This window comes from Poecilia reticulata, linkage group LG8, assembly GCF_000633615.1.
Source record: "Poecilia reticulata strain Guanapo linkage group LG8, Guppy_female_1.0+MT, whole genome shotgun sequence".
Lineage (NCBI taxonomy): Eukaryota > Metazoa > Chordata > Actinopteri > Cyprinodontiformes > Poeciliidae > Poecilia > Poecilia reticulata.
In genome coordinates, this window is record NC_024338.1 from 25,034,239 (window position 1) to 25,059,234 (window position 24,996).

Here is a 24,996-nt window from a genome sequence, read left to right on the forward strand (position 1 = left end):
CAGGTGGAAGACATGAGCCTGATTGTGCTCCAGCGCAGCAGCATGCAGGTGAACCAGATGAGCTTGATGAGGAGTACAGAGGAGAGAAACATAGCAGGCAGACGGGCCAGAAACATGACACATATAAAGTTTAATTTCACCTCTATACAAAATACATTTTTAATATGAAAAGTGAAGAGAGAAGGGTAGACAGAAAAATCTTTAACTGATTGAATATGTTGTAGCTTATAAAGTTCTCCTTTTACATTCTGACCTCCAACGGTCAGAAAAAAATAGATTCTGGACACCTGGGTGTGAAAAAACCTGTGTCAAAATGAGTCAGGTGGTCGGGGCATCTCTTTGAAGGTTTTCCTGGCACATCTTACATCGGAAAATTACCCATAACCCACTGGAGACCCTTTACGTCCCTGCTGTTCTGACTTTGGATCCCTCAGAATGATGTCTGGGTTTGTTCTGCAAAAAGAACTCGCTTAAGGTTAGGTCAATCCATTAACAGAGTAAAATGCTTTTTTATTCTGCTTATCTGCAATGTTTGATTTTGGGGAATAGACTGCCTTTTACAAAACATTTTCAAACTCAAAGGTCTGACTGGGAAACTTACATCATGATGGACTGAAAACCATCAACAACAATAGGAAATCTTTAGGTCTAAGTCTGGCTAGAAGCAGAGTTAGATATAACCCTCTTTATTGCCCAACTGCTTCCAAGATGTCTTGCAAGACATGTCCAGTTTTAAATAGTGTTTAAATTTGTGGCAAATGATTTACAAAGGGTTTAAATTATTATTTCTATGTGCACTTTGCACAAGGTGAAAAGCTGCATTCCCAAAACTTCCAGTCTTCTTTCTATCTCCCTTTTCACTTACAAGGTTGCATAGCTGCAGCTCTCACTTTATGGCATTTTTATTTTTTTTACCAGTAAAATTAAAACTCTTCTCAGAAACGTCCTTGCTTCACAAACACACCAAAGGTCTTTTCACTGAGTTTCTTTTAAGTAGAAAATATTCCTTGGGGCACATTTCCTTTAATCTGGCATCTCCGATTTGCTCAAGTAGTGTTTTAAAAGTACAAACTTCTAATTACGTCCTGACCCGTCCTGAAGTCTTTGTCTCGTGTTCGCCTCAGGTGGCCCGAGGTCTAAGTTTTGTTTACCTTCAAACGAAATGGATCCTTCCGCATCCCTTTACCCCTCCGAGGGGGTATTAAAAACCCCATCACCTCCTCTTCACCACCATCTCCACCCCCAACCATGACCCAGTTTGCAGGGGATGAGGGGTGTAAGTGTGGACCATTGTGAGTACCACAGGGAGGGAGGCAAGATGCTCTGCCTCCCTCTCTCCCTTTCAGAAGAAGAAGAAAGAAAAAAAACACGCTCACACTTGGTTAAGCACACACTGAGGCTCTCCGTAAGAGAACCACCGCCGAGCTTCTCCGCGTTTTGTTTCCAGTTTGTCTTTGTCGCCGAGATGCCGATGTTGGTTTTAGGTCAGAGCTAATAGATGTCAGCTGAGGCTACAAGTATGTAAAGAGGACCGGAGCTGAGGAGACAGAGATGGGGGGCGGGGGGTCTCACGTTCAGGAAGGACACCGGATCTGGCACCTTGGAGAGGAGAGGACAGGAGTGAGTACGCTGCTTTGCCACTTCTTCTTCTGCTTCTTCATCTAACTGCAGCTTTTGGATATAAACATTGTGAATTTGTGATCTTTAGGGTAACTTGCACTGATCCCTAACGAGAATATTCTGAGGTTCTTTTTCTTTTTAATCAAGAAAAAGGCACAGATGTGCATAGAGAGAGTCCTGCCTCAGACTCTTCCTCTGACATATGGAACCTGTTTACAGTTGTAATTCTCCCCTTCGGTCACCATTAATGAGGAATTTTCTTTCTCTTTCCTCATGCATGGAGAGAAAAAGACATGCTCGTCGAGAACAAAACTTCCGTTCTTACTTAGGACCTGCGCTCCATTACTCTTTAAATGTTTTATGTTACGTCCTTTTTGTTTTCTGCAGCTTGTTTCAAGAGTTAGAGGCCCAAATCAGGGTGCACAGTCCGCTCAGCTCTTTGGAATTTATTTACATTTTGCATGCGCAAATCCAGCTATACATGTCGGTGCGTGCACCACGCTTCGTTATGCTTTGATAACCTTTTGTGGTGCAGAGCTCCTCTTGGCGTGCATGGCTTTAATCACTTCAAGAACTCTCCTGAACAAAGTTGCTCCCCATAAAGAAAAGAGACAACCAGAAAAAGCTGATAAGAATCCCATTTTTAGATAAGCTGAGGATTTTTTTTCTCTTCATCTGCATGCCTAAAGAAAGAGCTTTTTATACCAGCTATGTCTGCTCACATCCGTTTCTTACCACCAAAACCATTTTTACCCACTAATGACGATCCAGAGGCTTATTGTGGACAGATGTTTGGCCAGCTCCTGTGTGAGCAGATTAGTTTGGTGTGTGCTGTCTGCAGAGGACAAGGTGGGAGCGCAGAGAGGCATCGGCGAAGCCGGCGGCAGAACCGAGGCGCCATGGCAGTGACCCTCAAACAGCCCCAGTTATCACTTCTTCAACTTTTATATTTTTTTAATTCAGTGAAGGGAAAGCATGAAGTTACAGTTTCTTGTAAATGTTGAAAGTGAGATACTTCTTAAGTGTTTTAGAACGTAAGCTTATGAAGTATTCCCCACAATTAGCCTCAAAATGTTATTTTACACCGCCAGAGCAATTTATTCATTGTTTTTCTTTATATTCTTCAGTATGAGCTCGACTTTTCTCTATTTCTGTTGAGTATTATTGTTTTAATGAATCCTTTCTTTTTCCTTACGAAGGAACTTTGTTCACTGACAGGAGAAAAACAACCGACTCTGCCTCTTACTTTAAAGTGCAGAGTTACGTTTTTCCATTTGACTGAAATTTGCTAATCTCAAACAAACAAACAAAAAATAACTAAAGTTTTCTCTCTCCTTTATGGATTTTGTAATATGTATAAACCACCACAGCTGGAGCTTTCTATTTTGGCTTTTTGCGCAAAGAATCACAATTTGTACCATTTTTAAGCAGAATAAAGTTCCCACGCGTCATTTCTTAGTAATATAAAACCTTCTTTCATAGATTTATTTGTCTTCCCGATGAGTTTTTGCTGGCTAAATTTAAAGCTACTTTATTAAGTGGATTTGTCCAGAAATGCGATTAATTGATAAAAAACAAAACAAAAAAATCCATGACATTCTAACAAATTTCATTCGTCTTTCTTCTAGATATCCATAAAGCCTAACAGGCAAAAAAAGTGGGTCAAATAAAACTGAACGATAAAATGAGAAATGTTTTAAAAGGCAAGTTGCTTGAAGAAGCTGAATCAATATTGGCTGAAGATGGAACTGATCAGATCCATGTAATGATCCTGTGATTATAACTGCTACAAACAAATCTAACTGATCATTATCCTGATGATGAAGCAGATTAAAGAGTCGTTCACGCAAATAGTTTCCAACTTTATCTGAGAAAAAGAACAATGCGAGAAAACAACAAGACGAATATTTGCAATTACTTTTAATCATAGGAAATAATCAGGATTTCAATAACATTAAAACTAATCCCTGGAGTTGCGTACAATAACAGTGTTGAGAGGTACTTAAATTTGATTAATAAAGCTCTAAATACACACATTAGCATGGTTGGCTTGATTACAGCCAAAGCAGCGGCTAATAAACCCATTAGCCATATCGGCTGTCATTAGAGCCACTTTCTTTACATTCCAGTGCATTTAGTTTTCAAATTGCCTTTGGCCTCCACTCTGTATTATTATGAATAAGGCTGCAATTACATTTGTGCATGTGCTACACAGAAAATCACATATCAAAGGAAAGCAGCTTTGTGTTTTACATAAACTATAATGAGGTGCAGTTTGGCTAATAAGAACCTTTTATCTGGGATTTCTTTAAAACTTTATTAACACATTATTCCATTACATCCCAAAATCAGTGTTTCATGAACTTCTACATTATCTTTTAAAAGTACTTCAGAACTTTATACTTTATATATTTAAATCATAATATTCAATTTACCCTTACTTATCTCTCTTGCTCTCTGTTATGACCTTGATTCTTAATCTTTAGGCATTCTTTATATAATTATGACATGAAAGATAAATAATAAGTATAAATATTTATAATGTAGAAAATATTTTGATATTCTAGATTGAATTCATAATGGATATACCATGGAAGTTTAATGAGGTTACAACTTAAATATAGACAAAGCCCTGATTTAGATTCAGGATTACATTTATAAGGTGTCTTCTTTTAACTTTGCTCCAAAGGATTTAAAAAGAATGATTTTATTAGAAATTTAAAGTCTAGTCAAAGGGGGACATATTATGCAAATTCATAATTTGCATATTTTCATTCTTCCTTTTGGAGATTCAAAAGCAAGCATAAAAAAACACCCAGCCATTTTTGGCAGTAAGTTCATATTTCTTGATGTTTGGAAAATTATCCGTTTTCACAACCGACAGGCACAGCGCTGTTACCTAGCAACCCTAGCTGAGTCTATCCCTTCACCTAGCAACCCAAGCTAGTCAGCTGGTTTTAGCACTGTATACGCTGTACAATGGCTGCTGGAAAAGATTAGTATTTTGTAGTTGACTTACTTGCTGTATGCTCGTTGGCTGTGCAGGAAGCTCTACTTCTGCTTTTCAAAGATGTACAGTTGTATAATTGTGCCTCTGTTTGCAGTCATTTCTATGTGTGAGAGTAATCGTTGAGTTGGGGGACGTGATCAGAGACAGCTCACTCTGAAAGGAGAACAAAACAGTCATAACTGAGCAGACTAAAGTCTCATTTTTTAAGAATAATTTCGCACAAAATAAATGTCATGAACATGTTTTGTATAGACCCATAGACGTATCCCAACCTGTTCAAGGAAGGATAATAGTTAATAAGTAGTTCATAGTGTCACTTTTTATCGTCATCACATTATCACTGCAAAATAAAACTAAATTCATAATTGTACAAGTACAAAACGTGAACATTTTGTTAATTGGAAGGCAGAGTAATAAAAAGTAATGCCTCCAGACTTCATCTCTAAGACCTTTCCCAAAGGACCTCCAGCTACGATGCAATGCTTTATAATTTAAACACTCCACCTAGATTTTATTAACCCACAGTGAGGAAACTGATGGTGCTTTTGAACTTTGTCCTGCAGGACGAATTTACGACCAGACACATTGTATGTTGCAGCACAGCACCACCGTGATGATGCACGCACTAACAACACAAGTCTAGGTTAATCTTCGCAAACTTTCCCGCCAGCCATCTTTGCTTGCCTTAGGCTGAGTCTCTGTGTTCCTCGGTTCGCCCGTGGCCCTGCGTCTGCAGCCTCATGTATTCATGTTGAGTCACTACAGTGAATAAGGAGTACCTCGACTAACCTGAGTCTGTGTAGTCATGCAGCTCATGCATGCCATGCAGAGACCCTGTGACTTTACTCCTCATGCTTTCGGAGGCTCCTGCACGTGCGAGTGTGAGTGTGTAAATGTGTCGGCCCATCTGGGAGTCTGTCTGTAAACTACATCTGGCAGAAAATCTCCGTAGGTCCTGAGGGATGGGAGCCAGGAACTGAGGGGATTCCCGAAGTGATGCCGACTGTAACTGGAGTGTTGTCTGCTTAAATTAATGCGTGAGATGTTGATGTGTAGATTTCATCCCTCGGGTTCACCTTATGCAGTTCCAGTAGGGCAATAAGCCTTGTGAGCTTAGAAATATTGCCTATAACATCGACTGCGACTCTCTTTCAAAGATAATTAGTGAAGAAACAAACCTGGAGGAGTTTTTAAAGGTTTGTTTTTTAATGTTTTCTGCTGTGGCAACCACACTGCCACTTTGAAATTCGTTTTTTAAAGCAAAGTAAAAAAATAAAACGTCTGCCTCTTGTGTCTGTGTGGGGCTCTTCAGGAGGCTGACTCACCCTGGTAACTTAATGCGCAGAGTCAGCTTCTTACCCCCAACTGCCCCACTAGCTCCTGCAGACATAAATTGGATGAGAAGGCAAAAGGCTTGGCCAAATGTGGTTGAAGTATTAGGAGTAATAAACGCAGTCAGATGTGAGACGGGGTGATCATTTCTCACGGTCAAAGTGGACCTGGACCATTTCTTGCACACATCAAAACTGAAGAATGGATTTTTTAAAATGACTTTTGCAAAGATTTTCAGAAAATACAGAAAGACCATAGATGAAGACTGCATAGCCTAACAAGGTGTTATTCTCAATGCAAATGGATTTCCTTAAATTGGACATTTTCCAAACATTTGAGAAGAGGGGAGCACTTACTTTTGTAAATGAGCAAACATTTAAATCAAAGTATCAAAGTGCTACAGCTGCAGGGCGTCTAACAGGATATTGTTCGCTTTTACTTTAAATCGTTTACCTGTATTGATTAGTGACTTTTCACTGCACAACAAAAGAGGTTAAAGAGGCAAAGATGTTTTTTGTTGTCAGTGTCACAAACATGTACCATAAACATATTGCTTAAACCAGATATTCACATAAACTGTCTAAAAAATGTTTTTATCATGACTTAAAGTAATCTTATAATGCGTGCATCCATGCTGTTTAAAGTTTTTAAGTAAAGGGAAAGTTTCTTAAATATTAAAACTTTCCTCAACATTCCCTCAGAATTAAAAGGAAATGTGAATAAATCACATGGTTAGCAGTCATATTACTTATCTAGAAATACCTGAGACCTGAGATTTAAAAAATTCATCCCTGCTTAGTAAATCACAAGAGAAATATGTATGAACGATCCTTATTAGGACAAAGATTTGTCATTGTCAAAAGACCACATTATGAGTGAAACAAAAAAGCTATTACATCCCGGATATTGAATTGTACCTGAAAAAGAATATAAAATACAAAACCGAGATGATGGTGAATCAGTTTAACCTTTGCAGCCGCCTGTGTTTCTGTGAGTAAGTCTGGATTTATGACCTACTGGAGAGTCAGAAAGTGGAGAAATACAGTGATGTAATGCAGGAAAGCCAAACGGAGAGAGCTCAGAAATGGAAGGACTCCGGGTGGGGGACATCTCTTTCTGCTTTGGTCTTTTCACTGTTTACCGGATCGCAGATGCTCAGAGTTTACACTGTGACGGCCAAACGGCCGTTGTTTTTGTCTATTTTGAACTCACATTTCCAGTGAGCATACCTAAAAAGATTCCTGACATCTGTCTCCTGCGTCTCAGGCATGTCCGTATATGGTCACAGTGATCATTACTCGATTCATGTTTTATCGCAAGCCCCCTTCAGAACATTCCCACCCTCTCAGCCCTGGAGACACAAAACAGAGGACTGGAAGCTGTGTCTTCTCTGCTTCAGTGAGGTTTCACAGTTTTCCTGCAGCTCTAAGCTCAAAACCAGCTTGGTAAAGATCCCAAACCCGGAAGACCTTTAAACCCTGACCTAAGCTAGTATTCATGGCTGGATTTCCTTTTCAGTCAAGCTGACAATAAGCCATGTATTATTGCGCCTTCATGAGGAGGGAAGTTCTCTAGAGGTGTCATTTTCATCCCCAAAGCTGCCCTGAGGGACAGCCGCGCTTGGGTTCAGCTCCACTGCCTGAGCTAATGTGGGTCTGCTGTCTGAAATCCCGCTCCAATGGTTTGTGGCGTACCACCTGCTGATTCTGCTGGTGTGCATGGACAGCCTGGAGCCCAGAACTAACCTAGATAGACAACATGTCCCATCCCCTCCTCAGAAACTGCAAATAGACACTGGAAGAACAATGCAAGTTATGTCTCAACCAGAACAAGCCAGCTCTGGGAAGTTAGCACAATCCTGAAAACTGCACCTCATACAGAAGACAGCAGCACTAAGAGGATTTATTTCTTCTGAAAGAGATAGCCTGTGAAATAAAATGAAGCGTATGGGCGTGCACATATATGCGCGTGCACTTGATGATAGCAAATTCCCTATTTGGATTATTTTCCCGCCTTCTCAGTGCTGCTTGACGGTATTTTTTTAATACTGATATCCTCTTTCCAGTCTGTTTGGGCTTCTAATTCCCTAAAAAGTCCCAACTTGACAGCTACCTCTTTGTGACAGAGAGCTCTGTGTATCTGAGTTGCAAGGAGCAATAGAGGAAATTAAGGATGCATTGATTTTCTGAGCTCAGAGAGGAACGTTAATTTTAATTAATGTAATTATTGTGTCACTCCCTTTCACATCTTCCCGCTGAACTTGCAAAACTAATACTGTTTCCACTGGGATTAAAGTCTTACTGGAGATATTTTGCTAAATCTTTGCTTTTACTTTGAACTCACCCTGTATAACCTTGTTTCTCTCTCCCCGTCCCCTCATTTTGCAGAGTCTGTGAGCAAGTGAGAGAGGGACACTGTCTGCCCCACTGTCCAGTGACACCATGAGCTGGAGCTTCCTCACACGGCTGCTGGAGGAGATCCACAACCACTCCACGTTCGTGGGGAAGCTGTGGCTCACCGTGCTCATCGTCTTCCGCATTGTTCTCACTGCCGTTGGGGGAGAGTCCATCTACTACGACGAGCAGAGCAAGTTTGTGTGCAACTCGGGCCAGCCAGGCTGCGAGAACGTGTGCTACGACGCCTTTGCCCCGTTATCTCATGTCCGTTTCTGGGTGTTCCAGATCATTTTGGTGGCGATGCCTTCCCTTATGTACATGGGCTATGCTGTCAATAAGATTGCACGATTGGACGAAGCAAAAGGAAACATTGGATCTGCTGGCATCAGAGCAGCAGGAGGGGGCTACACCCACAGGAAACCCAGGAAAATTTGCTTTGGAGCCCGCCAGCACAGAGGCATAGAGGAGACTGAGGAGGATCAAGAGGATGATCCTATGATCTATGAGGTGCCGGAGATTGAACCACCGAAAAGGCCTCGAGATCCACTGCAGCCAACACCCAGACCTAAAATCCGCCATGATGGGCGTAAGCGCATCCGAGATGAGGGCCTGATGCGGGTCTATGTTTTGCAGCTGGTGACTCGAACAGTGCTGGAGGCGAGCTTCCTTGCAGGCCAGTATTTGCTGTATGGTTTCCGTGTGAAGCCGATTTTTGTATGCTCGGGAAAACCTTGCCCACACAGTGTCGACTGCTTTGTGTCGCGTCCTACGGAGAAAACCATTTTCCTCCGTATCATGTATGGTGTCACTGTCCTCTGCCTCTCTCTTAATGTCTGGGAAATGCTCCATTTGGGCATCGGTTCTATCTGTGACATTCTGCGGCGCCGGCGAAGCCCACCTCAGGACGATGAGTATCAACTGGGCTTGCTGGGCACTAATGGCGGTGGCGAGGGCTCTGTTGGAGGAACAGCTCCCGAAGCCAGTTCTGAGGGTGGGGTAGGTGGAGATGGTGCTGCAGATTATGTCGGGTACCCATTCTCATGGAACACCCCATCAGCTCCACCGGGGTACAACATCGTTGTAAAACCAGAACAGATGCCGTACACGGACCTTAGCAATGCTAAGATGGCATGCAAGCAGAACAGGGCAAACATTGCCCAGGAGGAACAGCAGCAGTTTGGCAGCAATGAGGACAATTTCCCCACTGGAGGAGAAGCCCGTGTGGCTCTCAACAAAGACATGATCCAGCAGGCTCACGAGCAACTGGAAGCAGCCATCCAAGCCTACAGTCAGCAGCACCGGGCGGAGGAGCATCTAGGAGACAACCAGGATGACAAGCCGCAGAGCAACATCATCCAAGCCCAACCGCAGCCCCAGCTTCAACCTCAGAAAGAGCGCAAACACAGAGTGAAGCATGGCAAGGGGGGCAGCAGTGGAGGAGGTAGCAGCAGCAACAGCAGCAGCAGCAAATCAGGAGAGGGCAAGCCCTCAGTATGGATTTAAGCCCACGCACAGTGGCATGTTTGTTAGCATGTATATAATATTGAATGAATGGGGAGCTGTTGCAACCTGTGTTGGATATTACACCGCACATGCCTTAAAGAATCCTGCAAGCTGGAGGCTAATGTTTTTCTATAGATCTGGGTAAAAAAGTGTAATGTTGCAGCTGACAATTTGTTTAGTCAATCTCAAGGCCAAATCCAGTCTACCATACTTTTTATGTGGCTTTCTTGACTCCAAATTACATAAATCAGTCCAGTTTTTCACAAAAATTTATCCAAAATCAGAAGATACCCTCATTTGTTTGTGCTGATGCAAATTTTAAACAGATGTTCAAAACATTGGGTTCAAGTGATACTAACTCCCACCTGCAGGTGGCAATATTTATCACTTTTGAGACACTGCTGATATCACATTATAGTCCATGATTGATATGGCGAGTAAGAAAAAGTCACATTTGACATGATATGGTGCAAAATTCCTTGCAGATATTTTAAAATTAGCATCACAAAACAACTACAAAACTGATGGCAAAAAAAATCTAACAATTGTGAAATACTAGAGGAGCTGTTCAATTTGAAAATACATAAAATATCATTTAAGTTTAACAAGTACTTATGGAAAGCAGAGACATATATTTATTAATATCTGAACAGTTTGTTTAATCAAGACATTCTGGCACAATCTGCCTTTTGAGGACATTCGTGATCTTGATATGGCCCAAAATGAAAATGAGTTTGACACCCCTGAGCTTGAAGAATCACATCAACTATGCCTCGTTCCAGTCACTTCTGAAAAAAGTATGTAGTCTTCCTGCTTCCCTTTTTGTAGGAAATCAAGCTTCATATAATCTTTGATCCTGAAATGTTGAAATGAGATTGATCCTGGATTTTGGCTCATCCTGACACAAAAATGATGCACCATCACTATGTCTTGTTATGTACAATGTCTAGAAAACCAAAGCTTTGACTTAAGGTTATGATAATTAAGGTAAATTATTAAAATGTACATAAATACGACATCACCTGAAGCAGTGACTGTTTACTACAACGAGAACGTGACCTACCTAAAGGTTGTGTCCTGTCACTTGACTTGTTTTCCTCCATCCTCTGTAGTATCTTCTCACAGTGTTTTTTGCTCTACACTTTAATCCAACTGTGTTTGTTTCATGTGAAATTTTAATCAAAGTGCTAAACCAGCTGCACCTCAGGTGCCGCTGGGTGCAGCTGGTGGATCTTACATCTCCTTAGAGTTGTTTTTATTTTTATTTTTTACAAGATGCAGAAGCAATTCAGCGTTTATACCTTAAATCTTCAAGTTCCTAGTTGTATCCTTGGCTGTTTTTGGAGGAGACAGTGCTTTTCTGCTGCTCCATTTGCCTTGTAGCTGACTGCCCCCTGGTGGTGATTTTGTACTGGGCATTTACTCTCATTTCATTTACTATGAAGTAGATGCAAATACTACCTACTATATCCAGCAACACCTTAACCAGCTGTAGTGGTCCTTTTCTATTGACAAGACTTGTGTCACTTATGTCTTCCCAGTGCTTCATGTTCAGTGTTGGACGCACAAGTCTTCACGTCGTAATGGAAAGAGTTCAAAGCCATTACTTTAATATAGTGAGACCAAACACTGTCTCTGTGATGCAAGTGTCAGTGCCAAGATTTTACACTGGGCTGCTATGAAGCTTGGTTGTTTGTAGCTTTGGAATACTTTGGCCATGCTACTCCAGCCGTGGAACTACTTCTGTGTCAGACCAACCCTTTTTGTAAAGCTCCTTTTTTTAAAAGTATAATATGTGTATTGCTCTTTTGAACTGGGACTTGAAATGAAAAAACTCCAAAATGGAGTCAATTTTAATGTTAAAGCCAGTGTTTTATATGAAAACATTTTGCTTTTGGAATGAAGCTCTTTTTTGTATGATTAAAGGAAAAAAAAAAAGATCAATGATTACCTTTGTGGATATTTATGGATATTGTGATTTAATTGCCTTCCAACTGTAAAAATGTGAAATATGACATAGTATATTTTTATAATATGTCAGCTGCAATGGCTGAAGGAGAAAAAAAGTCATTTGTTTTCTTGTGTGGTGCAGTATCAGTATTTCATGTATTTAGCAACCCTCTGGACTGACTTTTAATAAACAGTGTTACTCCTTTTTCAACATTGTCCTGAAATCTGTTCAACTGTGTGTGTTTTACAGCAATAGATTGAATAGGGAAAGATTATCTAACCATCCATTGCCAATTTAGAGAGCCATTACTTTTGGACTATTGAAAGGTGGAGTACAAAGGAAGATGCATAAGGAGAATATGCTGCCCTTACAAAGCTAGACAGCTAGCTAACACCTGAGTTGAAAACAATCCAGTCCTTAATAATTTTCTTACTTTATTTTGCAACTTTTTGCTGGTTTGTTTTGTAAAACTGTAATAAAGCACAACAGTATCAACCACAGTCAAAATACAGAAAACAACTATGGCAAACAAATGGCTCCTGATTATTCCTAATTAACTAACGATGTATTTTGGTTGGGGAACATAGAATGTTTTCTTTTAAAATATTACACAACACTGAAATAATAATGAATAAAATTAACTTACAGACAAACAGTGTCCAAGGGACAAACATGTCTGAAGGACAGCCGATGACATCATGCGTAAAGCGGGACGAGTTCTGGTTAGACTGATCAAATTACGTGAGTAATGTCCACTGGGTGTCAGTAATGCTCTATAGTTTCACTTACAATTTACCATAGGAAAACTTAACAAAACATAATGATGTAGTCAAAACAGAGAACATACAAACTCCATAGAAAAAGACCAGAGGTTAAGATTTGAACCTACTGCCAAATGTGCCCAGAAATAAATAAAAAGTCCCATATATGGTGTAGTTAGCTTCCCAAATCATGATGCTAAAATGTAAATTTGATTGCACTTATTCATTTAGTTAATTTCACAATAATATAAGGCTTTCCTGACTACTGGATAACTTTATATAACTGAGTAAAGGATGAATGGAGAAATGCATCGGGGCCTTTCTGAGAAAAGTTTGATGAAATGAGTGTGATGTTTCAAGAAAGATAATAGTCCCAAACACATATCCAAGAAAGAAAACCCCTTTTTAGCTTTAGAGAAAGAAAATAAAATTGTGGGAATGGCCCTATTTGACTTGTACTCTCTAAAAAAAAAAAAAAATCTGCGTGAAAAATTGAAGGTCAAAGTTCACAGAAAGAACCCCCAGTTTATGTGAATGAATGGTTCAAATTCCCAAATAAGCATAAAACCAGTTTCTCCATACAGAAAACATGTTGAAGTTGTCAATACTAAGAAAGTATATGAAAAAATTCTGTAATTGTGCTCGATTCTTATCCAGTGCATCATTCTGATTTGTCCACCCATGTGGACCAATTTCCTTTAATTTTTGGATTACTTTGTTTGATATCTTCTGGTCTTAATTTATGGTTCCATAAGGAATATTTAAACTGATAAAAACATCGACATGTTCAATACATATTTACCTTCATTGAAAAATAAAAAATCCAAACTTTAATTTCATTAGACTGATTCAAACGAGAAAACAATCCTATTTTTAACATCATCATTGTTAATCAGCTAACTTTTTTTTAATAGAACGTATTTATTTTATAAATAGCTTTTAGAAAAGGTTGGAGTATTTATATATAGACGGTTCTTTGACTCTCCGAGTCCTGGGTTTTGATGTTCTCTTGAGCTTCAGAAAAAGGTTGATTCTAAGCAGGAGTGATGAACTGTTGCCCTTAAAGGCAACTATTGTGTGTCCTAACTTTATGCCTGTTCATGAAAACATTTGCAGACACAGGTCCAATGTTAAAAAGTCTCAATCTTTTTCCTGTAAGGTCCGTCCACCCTCGTTAAAGTTTTCAGCCAAAGTATTTGCTGCAGTTTGAAGGAGGATACATAGGTTAAATTAACTGAATGCAGCTGTTGACTCTTGGCTGTTTGATCCAGCTGCTCCCTGAAAACGATAACTTCCTGTCAATGGAGACGACTCTTCACAAAGTGAAGAACGGGCAAACTGGAGGGATGCCATGAGGGCATTCAAGGACCACATCTGCTCAGTTCTGCATGGCTGGCAGCTCAGCCCCACATCTACAAAACTATTCTAGGTTTTATAGCCTAGACTCTGTTTGCATGAAGAAGTAGAGAAATCCTCACAGAGGATAAATCCCACAGCACATTGATGTTCATATCTTGCTTAGCCTGTTTTTTTTTTTTTTTTGGAGCGACTGTCATGCTCACTTCCTTTTTGAAAGAGTTTCTCACCCACCGTCCTTTGGAAAAATGTTTCCAAACTGTGTAGACCCAACAGGAAATAACAAATAAATAATCTATCTGCGGGCTGCACAGTGGTGCAGTTGGTAGAGCTGTTGCCTTGCAGCAAGAAGGTTCTGGGTTTGATTCCCAGCCTGGGGTCTTTCTGCATGGAGTTTGCATGTTCCCCCTATGCATGCGTGGGTTTTCTCTGGGTACTCCGGTTTCCTCCCACAGTCCAAAAACATGACTGTCAGGTTAATTGGCCTCTCCAAATTGCCCATAGGTGTGAGTGTGTGTGTGTGTGTGCATGGTTGGTTGTCCTGTGTGTCTCTGTGTTGCCCTGCAACAGACTGGCGACCTGTCCAGGGTGACTCCGCCTCTCGCCCGGAACGCTAGCTGGGCACCAGCAACCCTCCTGACCCCATTAAGGGACAAAGGTGTAAAGAAGATGGATGGATAATTTTTCTGCTTAACACATGCTTCAAATGTTAATGACTGGGTATGCAAGCAATTGAAGTGATTTCTTTATTTCACACTAAAAAAAATATTTTGAAAATTAATTTTTGTATCATTAAAATTTGTTTAGTGACATATAGGCAAAACTAGATTACATCATGAAGTCTATCTTTTTGTTTTACTTACATAAAGTTTTGATATTAACTTCTTGTTTGTTACAAAATATCAAATAATTCATTGATACAACTTTTATTTTAACCTGAGTGATTCTAATGTTCTCTTAAAATGGCATTCTTTGTTTCTTTTTTGTGTTCAACTTACGGAGAATTTTCTAACTGATGTGCTGAACAGAAATCAACTTATCTTTCCTGCAATTTCACTGCAATTTATTTGTGCCCACCAATAAATGGTGCATTTTCTGGGCCAAAATTATGCTTTTGATCTATATTTCTATCTTTTTAGGCACAGAAAATATTTACTTTTCAGTTAATGTCATGCACTCACTAGAGCCTTGACAGTTGACAGTTTTCAATTTGGTTCAGCATCTCTTCTCATCAGTGACCTTATAACTAAGCTTGCTTAAGAATGTATGTCACAAAAAATAAAAATGGAAATGGAACGCACATTTTTGTTTCTCTGAAATGGTAAAAGCTCAAAGAAACTCGCCACCGGGAATGACTAAAGTGCTGCAGCCGGATGTACAAAGAGGAGGTCACTGGCACAAAAGAGTCTAAGTTGGCATCTCGCGATGCCGGGATGTATTCTTTAAAAAAATAAACACAGTCCTCTAATGAATGGCCTAGTTGGCAGAATGCATTGACCGTATGCTCATCGTGTTTTCAGGCCAGCTCCACAGTCCACTATTAAAAAAACAGGGTAATAAAAAAACAAAACTACCCAAGTTTTTTTTGCTACTTTTTATAGACTATAAATGCATACCCGATCAGTTGTCTAGTCCACATAGGTATTGTGGGATAAAACACGAGAGATCAGAAGCAATTTTAGAAAAAAAATCTACAAATTATTATTCACTGTTGGTCCAGATTTCTTTATTGTTGGACAAACTGTTGTGCCTTAAAAGTCCATTGATACTCCTAGAAACTTTTCACGTTTTTATGACATTACAAGCACAAACTAGTAGTGCATTTCACTAGGACCTTATACAATAAAACAACATAAAGTTGTGTATAATTTTGGTGTGAAAGAAAAATAATACATGCATGAATGTATCACTGCTTTATTTTATGTTTGGAAAAATTCCACCTTTATAAATCATAAAACTTTATCTTATCTCTTTTCTCTTACAAGAAGCTTTACAAATAAAAACCTGACAACTGTGACTGTGAAATTCTTACAGCTCCTGATTGGAAGGAGAGAATCTACAAGCTCTCAGGCCTTGTAAATGCTTTTTAACTGGATTTGACTGGGCTGTTTTAACACACAAAATGTGCTTTGATCCAAACTGTTTCATTGCATCTCTGACTGTTTGTTTTTTGTCCTTTTGGTGGGTGAACCTTTAACAGCGAGGTGAAAATGGTCCCAGAGAGAGAAAGAGAGGTTCCCCAACTAAATGTTCAAAGATACAATATAAATATTTCAAAATGCTTTTATTTTGCACAGCACTTAAAGGCATTTCAGAACAGATGGGTCTTTATCTGGTTAACTGTTTATGTATTACCTTACTAAACCACCCCACATTAATTGGTAATGTATTGAAACCTTAATTTTTTTCCCCGTAATATCTACAGTATTTCTTTCTTATTTATGTGTTATTTCTTATTTTTTGTTCTTATATTTTTGTACCTTTATGTGAACCTCCATGATTTCATTTGTTGCTAGCACACCTGGATTTCCCAAGTGCCATCATTTGGGAAATAAAGGATATTTCTATTTCCATTTAAACATCTCCCGACCTTCCTCTCTGTCTGCTGCGTTCATTTGAATACAAATACATGCATTTATTAGATTTTTATTTGGAAAACCATTTGAAAACCCCTTTCATAGTTACTCATTACTTTGTTGTTCTGAAAATCCCAACAGAACGTTTAGATTTATAGATGTAAAGTGACAAAATGTGAAAGAATCAAAGGGTGAAATCACTTTGGTAAGGAACTGTATAAAATGTTAATCTAAAGTAAGAAAATGTGATTCTTTGGAAAAATACTTTAATATATGAATCTATCCCACAACATTCCTTATGACCTGTACCCTGGAGAACTTTACAAATACTTCACTTGCATAAAAAAGTAACATTTTGCATTAAATCCTAGTGACCTTGGACACTTAAAGGTTTCAGAACAACGATGAATGTGAAAAATTATTCCTTCCATTTTCCTAGCAGAAACGTTCAGATTTGTAATAAATATTTAAGAATGTTCACTTCATATTTCCTCCTTCAGAATGCTTTTCACATTAGTCTACAACCGACTCTCAGTGAGCCAGGCATCTATAACGCCAAGGTTATTATTTTCATAACAGAAGTCAATATTATGGTATAAGTTATTAACAGCAGTGGTCACAGTACTAATATCATTCAAGAATTACTTCAGGATTAAATGTTACAAATGTAAACACTGAACAGCAACATTCACACAGTGCAAAATTCTGAATTGTCCACATTAAATGCAGTCAGACTTCCATTGATTTTGCATCAGCTTCAATTTGCCCCTTATTTTTACTGTGTAAAATACTTTTTTTACAGTAAAAAAGTAAAAAAAGTATTTTTACTGTACATCAATCAGTAACCACATTTTAAAACAGTTTGAATCTAACATCAAGTGTAAAAAACTGCAAACTACGGATCCCACCGTGCAAGTAATTATAAAAGAATAACAACATAACAACCCCCTCCAAAAAAAGAAAACAAGTGAAAATCTTCAAAACCTCTGAATAAATATAGATGGAGGAATGCCCTTCAAATTAGAATGTAGATTACTTTGATTGTAACTGTAGTTTTTTTTTTCTTCCAAATAAATAGCCTACTTTAAATTTGCTTTATCAATTATGGTTGATTGTTGACATTGCCCCATATTGGCCCTCTACACATGACGTCACTATATTCGAAACTCCGCCCACTCCATACGGCGGTTATGGATAAAATCAGCTGTCAGTCATAATGACTGTCAGCCCTCGGTGAAAATGGCGGATTTGCAGCGAATGCTTTTTACAAAGTAAGAAGATTAACGGTCATAAACGTCATAAGTAAGCATGATTGGAAAGATATCAAATATCGCATTATGGGGAAGGTACACGTCTAACCATTAGTAACCATGGAAACAATGTCGCACCGTCATGTAGCCATGTAGCACGTAGCATCTCGTCTTTTATACGTTTTCAATCCTGCCTCGGTTTAAGGGGAAACGCCGTTCATGACATAATGTAATAAATCATGTGGTGTGAATTCAGGTAAAGTTGGCAGTTTGATGAACACCTCAGGAGGGAGGAGGTACGGGTCGGTTTCTGAGCTAGCTGTTTCAAACTTTTATAAATACCCCCGTCCTGGAGCCTCAACCAGGTGTGTTACGCTCACAGACAAATTAGCTCAACTCGAACAAGTAGAAGCCATGAATAAATTGGCAAAAACAACTTTGGAAAACAATTTAAGTTGTTTCGTAAAATACTCCCATCCCTCACTTCCGATGTCTGTCATGGCACCTAGAATCATTAAGTGAAGTAGTTGCAAAGGGTCAATAGGCATTTGCCCAGGGCAGCATTAAAAGGGACAGGGGCATTCCAACAGACAGTTTGCATATCCTACTGACAACTTGTCGTTTCTGCACTGCTGTGCATTTATCCCAGAACAGAATATAATTCCATTTTGTTTTGTTTTGGGTGGCAGGAGGAGGGGCTTGCCCAGGCCTTTGCTTAATGCAGAACCACAACTGCAAACGCAAACACACGCATACCTACACACACAGCACTATGCTTTCTTTCCAGTATGTTGGACTACTCTCCTTTGGAATCACAATCACCAACGTGGAGCCGAAGTATACCCTCGCTGTGTAGCTGCAACAGGAGCTTAAACTCCTCCGGCATGGCGTGGAATCCACTCTTTCCTCTTATGTCATCAAAATAATGGTTGGTCAGCTCCTTGAAGGTCTGTGGGTGAAGATTGAACGGCCAGAAGCCGTACAGGTCGACGGTGTCACACAGTTCCAGCGCCATGCTTGTCAGGATCATGCCAGAGCTGAGACGCACAGCCTGCCATCCTTGAGAGCGCCAGAATGTATCAAGATCCTTTAAGTACTCTGGATTGAAGTAGATTGGTTGCATGGGGCTCCCAAAGTCTTGAATAGTGTGGAAAGCCCGCATGCAGAGAGCTGTGTGTTTGACATAGGAAAACGCAGGAAATAGAATCATGGCGCTTCCATATTGGCACAGTTTTTCCATAAACTTCCGTCGACTACCTAAAAGAGAGCCATACCTGCGAATACAAAATCGATGTTAACAAAAACAAGCTAGATGATATTACTGAAGCTGAGAAAAATGTATACATTTTCTCACCTTTCTAAAAGTATGCTCGGGTTTGCTGACACGAGGTCCGTCTTGACCCCAACGTGCTTCTCGTATCCATTTCTTAAAGGCGGAAGGTTGCACCTGAAAAACAGTAGCAGACATTATTTTGAGTTAAACAGGATTCTTAAATAATTTTAACTTCTGATGCTTAGACAGCCGACTCACCTGATGACAAACTCAGCTGAATCAATACTTTTTCCACAGCTGCTGTTTGCCAGGATCCCAGCATTCCCAACAACAGCACAAGAGCTGTAGGTTTTATTTGCAAAAGGAGATTCCTAAAATTATAAAAATATATATATATATATATATAAAAAAAAAATTCTGATAAGCATAGGATGTTTCATAGTTTTAACAATTAAAAACAAATCACTTATATTTAAATATATTTATAGGAATCGGTGATATGTCTTGTTCCTTTGACTAATCTGCAAAAATCACTTTCAGATTTTAGGAAAACATCAATGGGCGACACGTTGATCTGAGTTGTTGTTATGCTCTAGTAAACAGTTTATAGTTTAAAGCAGATGTACATATTTAGATAAAATTGTCCTTTTTAAATGATCCCATTCAAATTTATATCCCTATCACGTAAATTTCTGTTTAAATCATTGAATTTTTGTTTTTTTTAAGCATTTTCTACAGTGATTATGCCAATGATTGAGTCATCAAGAATATCTTTCATATTTTATATAGTTTTGCCACCTGTAGGAAGACCTCTCTGCACCCAGATCACCTTCACTGATCAATATCCAATCAATAAGCAAAAGCTTTTTGGAACTAGCAGAAGAGATTTGGTCATTTTTTTCATGGGAGTGACACACATAAGTACTGCTGCAAATCCTTAAAATAATTTAAGAATTCTTGCCAAAAAGGATCATAAGAAACCAAAAAAAGACAATAAAAAATATCTTTATGGGTTAAGTACATTTAAAAGTGAAGCACTATGTCAGGAAGTCCCATGTCTAAAATAAATAACTGATAAATCATTAACAAACAATGTAACTGGAAACATGTAAAACTGTTCTGAAGGCCGTGCTGTAGTCCCTAGCCTCGCCACCAGGTGGCGCGGCCGTTTGAGGGTGATATATTTTTTTCTTTCATAAGACATTGTTCGAGAAGCTGTACAGAGCAGCAGATGTGGTGTTTGTTAGCGGTTTCGTGGGTTTGTTCAAGTGTGCGTCCATATGAGTGGTAGGTTGCAGTGTATTTATGTTCGAGATATGTTTATATAAGTAGCTTCAACATTCTCTGTTAGACTTTATTTAACATAAGCGAAGGGTGTGCTAAGCTAATTTATATGCTAGTACGGTAACACATAATATGTTTGGTCGCTTTGTTCTACTTTGTTTAACTTTACTTGCAATGCAACATGATTGTAATTTGTAAATGAGTGTATATATTCATGGTAGATTGTAATTTTTATTTATTCATTTGTTGTAGAACCACACACACCAAAACCGCCGATTAAAGAACGGAACCGTCATACTGCTTCATGATTGCCTCGGGGTCATCTGGGTATCTGATCGGTACACACTCTGCGATCGTCATTCTTATCCTGAACCCTGACGTGCCAATAGCGCCGTAACAAAAACAGAAAGCAACTTACCTTCAAAAATGTGTCAAAATGCTCCGATTTCACCTCAAAAATCCTCTTTTTATCTCCATCTGTAGCAAGTATTGTTCCCACCAGAGTGTTCTTCTGAGTAATGACGGCCTTTTCATAACCTCCGACCTTTAAGTGCAGCCGAACTCTGCAAAAACACAAGGACTTTTATTCATTCAGCAGCTAGCAGAGGAACAGAACTTGTGACAGTACAACAGCTTTTAGAGCAAGCTCTCTCTGTTAAAGGAAGAAATAACCTTTCCTTTCACTTGTTGGCATTAAATAACATCAGTAATCTCTCAATAAAGACTTCAGTTTGAAAAGTCAGTCAGTGTGATGAAAAAGGATAACTCCATTCAATTCAAGTCAATACATGAATAGAGCAGAATAAACAATTGAAAGCAAAGCAGGGCAAAGAAAGGCAAGTGTATTTATTTAGGATTATCACACACAAAGCAATCCAGAGTGTTTTACCGCACAAAGCAAACACAGAAAGCATAAGCATCACCGTGCTGGACAACTAAAACGACTGACACATAGCAAGATTTAAACTAAAACAAGACTAAAACTGCTAATCTAGAAGTGACTAAAACTCAACTAAATCAATCAGTCGAATTTTATTTGTGTAGCACATTTCAGCAGTGAGGCATTTAAAGTGCTTGACATCATAAATCTCAAACATGCTGGCCTAAAATACTGTGACTGTTGCTAACTTAAAATACGCCGTCAAATTAAAGCTGACTGATACCAGCATGGGGTGACGGGCCTGATAAAAATCTTTTCTAGGAACAGTTTGAAACGCTGTGGAATGCTGAAGGCAGAAAGCTGAAGGGAACGGGATTCAAATTAAGCTACAATTGATTTTGAAAGTATCCGTACCTTAATTCTTCGTGTTTTTCCTCCTGTCTCTTAAAGGGTTTGGAGTAAGGCTTTAGCATTTTGGTTATTTTCTTCCTGGATTTGCAAAAGCAGACACACAAAAAGATCAGGAAGCTGTGGAGTACTGACATGGTTCTGATTTCACTACAGCTGTGATTCTCTTAAGGTTTTCTGAGGTCTATAATTTTTATTTTTGTTTTGGCAAGTGTTGCAGTCTGAATCTGTTTCTGCTTTTCAGGAATAAGGGTTTCCATGGAGACGCTATGAGTCAAGACAGAAACACCTGAGACACGAGGACAGAAACAACATTTTGAACTTCTTACGCATGATTTGATATGACCTGGAAAACTTTTTTTTACAAGTTTAATTTAATTTTACAAGTATAATTTAATGCTAAACACATTTTTGTGTGTTTCTGATATTTAGATTGGACAGATAATAAAGTGAAATACAGAAGACAAGGAAGTAATACAAATTATTGTCTTTTATAAATAGTTCTTGAGATTTCAAATGTTTAAATATAGTTACTGACAAAGTACTTCTACTTTATAGCTTCTTTTTGTTTGTTTGTTTGTTTATAGACCAAAAAAAAATTAATTAATAGACAAGATAGACTATAAATGATTGATAACATAATTCAGAGCAAGGCAGCAAAAACAATACCGCTTCCATTATTTTTTACAGACCCTACAGATTAGATTTAGTTCAAACAACAGCAACAGATGTTTAATTTATTTCATGCTGGTATAATTCATCAACCTTGTATTAAATGATTTTTTTCAGTTACAATTTTAGAGCTTTGTAAAATGTCCTGTTGGCTTCTCCGAAATATTGCCAAACTTCATTCCAAGCTAACCCATCCCTGACGCTGAGAAAACACGAGCTTGACTCTGTTATGGCAAAAGCAAGGATTTCACTATAGCTGCGTTTTGTTTTTTTAAGTGTTACAATCCAAACTTGTTTCGGCTTTACAGGAATAAGACTGTCCCTGGAGACACTATTGGTATCTCTAATATATATTAGAGATATTAGTATCTCTAATAGTGTCTCCATGGAAACGAGACATGAGGACAGAAACGACGAGGACATTTTGAACTGCTTGCGCATGATTAGCTATATTTAAAAATTTTTACATTCATAATTTAATGCTTTCAGTAAAGTGAAATACAGAAGATAAAGGAAGTAATACAAAATATTGTCTTTGAGAAATATTTCTTGAGTTTTATTTACATTTTTTAAATGTACTTACTGACACAGCACTTGTACTTTATGGCTTTCTGTTGACTTAGCAGCAAATAAAGTAAGAAAAGTATAGAGAAACAACTTTTATTTTAACTAAATTAACCATTTTCCTGAGCTTTGTTGAGGCAGGAGGGATCATAAATGTTTTTTCCTCTAAGTGGCCGACTCTACCTAAAAAATGTGAGAATCACTGACCTAAAGGAAAAACTGTGACACTCTGTTCTCACCTATACTCTTCATTCGGTTTACTTTCTGTGGCAGCTTGCTTCTTATCAGGTATTTTCTCAGATTTGTCTTTCCTGGGAGGAAATAAAGTGTTAGAATCTGTAAACTTGTTTTATCGCTGCTGGTCTCTTAATTAGATGCACATCCATGCCACTGCTCAAAAAAAATAGAGGGAACACTTTAACATTTAAGTGAACACTGAAGTGTTCCCTTTATTTTTTTGAGCAGCATATATATATATATATATAAATGAATCCTCTTTAAAGCTGCAGTACTTAACTTTTATTAAAAAATAAATATGTCTTTGCATATTATTTTTAAAAAATATATGACACTGTTCTCACCTGCAGCCTTTACATGGCTTAGTTTCTTGTTTCTTGTCATCTTTTTTTTCAGGTTCTTCTTTGATGGGCTCACTGGAGAAAAAAATAAATGTGTCAAGATCTGTAAACTTGTTTTATCGCTGGTCTCTTAATTAGATGCACATTCATGCATTTATTTTATATATATACATATATATATATATATCAAAAAATGAATCCTCTTTAAAGCTGCATTACTTAACTTTTATTAAAAAATAAATATATCCTTGCATATTAGTTTTTTTAAATATATGACACTGTTCTCACCTGCAGCCTTTACATGGCTTAGTTTCTTGTTTCTTGTCATCTTTTTTTTCAGGTTCTTCTTTGATGGGCTCACTGGAGAAAAAAATAAATGTGTCAAGATCTGTCAACTTGCACAAAAAAAATCTCCTTTTATTTACATTTGGATTCAGGAATCCAGACGTAACAAATACTTTTTTTATTCACCGTCCAGGTTTTATTTAACTTATATTTTCTCTATGTATTTAATACATAGACTCAAAGAAATAAAAATAGCAGCATCATCTGCAAACAGCACAATATAAGTATCAGTAAACCTTAAGTACAAAACCAAAACGAGTGTCTGTTATATGATTGTTTTTAGATTGTAGCTAAAATTTAGCAAGAGCAGTTTGACACAGGTCATGGGGTGAAAAAGCCGAATTGCGTAGGTGCAGTACATTGTTGGACATCTACGACAGACAGGAATCCAGACAGGTGGCAGGGATGACACGACTGAAACACGTCTGTCGGCACTTTAGCTTTGAAAAGTCGTTGCTTTTGGATCCTATCCAGCCGATATAACTGGTTTCTCGAGGTAATCTTCTGCGTTATCCCTTTAGCATCTGAAGATGCAATCTTTATGAGGGATGCTTCAAATGGCACAAAATGTAATTTCTTTTAAACTACTGAATGAACTTCAGACTTAAAAACTCCACTGACTGAACAGTGGCCGTTTAGATGATGACAGTTTGTGCAAAAACTCCATCACGGCATTTGGAGCAATTTTAGCACAGTGATGCTCAAACCAGGAGCCGATTTGAACAAAATCTAAAAATAAACATCCAGTATGTATTAATCTGGACCAGTGGTTCTTAACCTGGGGTTCGAACCCCAGGTTAAGAACCACTGGTCCAGATTAATACATACTGGATGTATTACACAAGTGTGTCTTTACGTCAGTGGCAGAGGCTCCGCCGAACCCCTGAGACCGACTCATCGAACCCCGATGAGTCGGTCTCAGGGGTTCGGTGGAGCCTCTGCCACTGACGCAAAGACACACTTGTGTAAAGTCGTGATGACGCGCCGCTTTGCCATCACTTGCTCCAGAGGATCACGTTACATTGCTTAGCCAATCAGGGCTGCGGATGAGCCCTGATTGAAGGAGCTCCACTCAGCATGGATTTGAACTTTTGTCTTTAATTACTTCAGCAAAACTCAGTTTTTACCAAATTCTATAGTCTAAATCTGCTCCTTAGTCGCATCTTTTCGGGGTTGGTACTGCCTCTAGTGGTGTGGGGGTGGTTACACAGCTAATATAATTACATTACTAAATCAG

At 38.6% G+C, this 24,996-nt stretch overlaps 2 protein-coding genes across 3 annotated transcripts in view; one reads left to right on the plus strand and one right to left on the minus strand.

Annotated features, from left to right (window-relative positions):
- gjc1 (gap junction protein gamma 1) overlaps positions 1-12,022 on the plus strand; it is a 48,510-nt gene extending 36,488 nt beyond the window's left edge. Inside the window, exons 1-2 of one of the 2 annotated variants that reach the window (XM_008416992.2) lie at positions 1,308-1,620; positions 8,350-12,022. In XM_008416992.2, coding sequence (XP_008415214.1) covers positions 8,404-9,861 — 1,458 coding nt within the window. In that variant the 5' untranslated portion in view covers positions 1,308-1,620; positions 8,350-8,403 and the 3' untranslated portion in view covers positions 9,862-12,022. Of the gene's footprint in view, positions 1-1,307; positions 1,621-8,349 lie in introns of those variants that run through there. The other variant, XM_008416991.2, reaches the window with a different exon arrangement.
- Positions 12,023-17,394: 5,372 nt separating this feature from the next.
- The window catches only part of LOC103469353 (alpha-2,8-sialyltransferase 8E-like), an 11,823-nt gene continuing 4,221 nt past the window's right edge, over positions 17,395-24,996 (minus strand). Inside the window, exons 4-11 of the mRNA XM_008416976.2 lie at positions 23,703-23,774; positions 23,418-23,489; positions 23,076-23,147; positions 21,607-21,681; positions 20,731-20,875; positions 19,287-19,399; positions 19,110-19,202; positions 17,395-19,029 (exon numbers count right to left, since the gene is read on the minus strand). Coding sequence (XP_008415198.1) covers positions 18,552-19,029; positions 19,110-19,202; positions 19,287-19,399; positions 20,731-20,875; positions 21,607-21,681; positions 23,076-23,147; positions 23,418-23,489; positions 23,703-23,774 — 1,120 coding nt within the window. The 3' untranslated portion in view covers positions 17,395-18,551. The remainder of the gene's footprint in view (positions 19,030-19,109; positions 19,203-19,286; positions 19,400-20,730; positions 20,876-21,606; positions 21,682-23,075; positions 23,148-23,417; positions 23,490-23,702; positions 23,775-24,996) is intronic.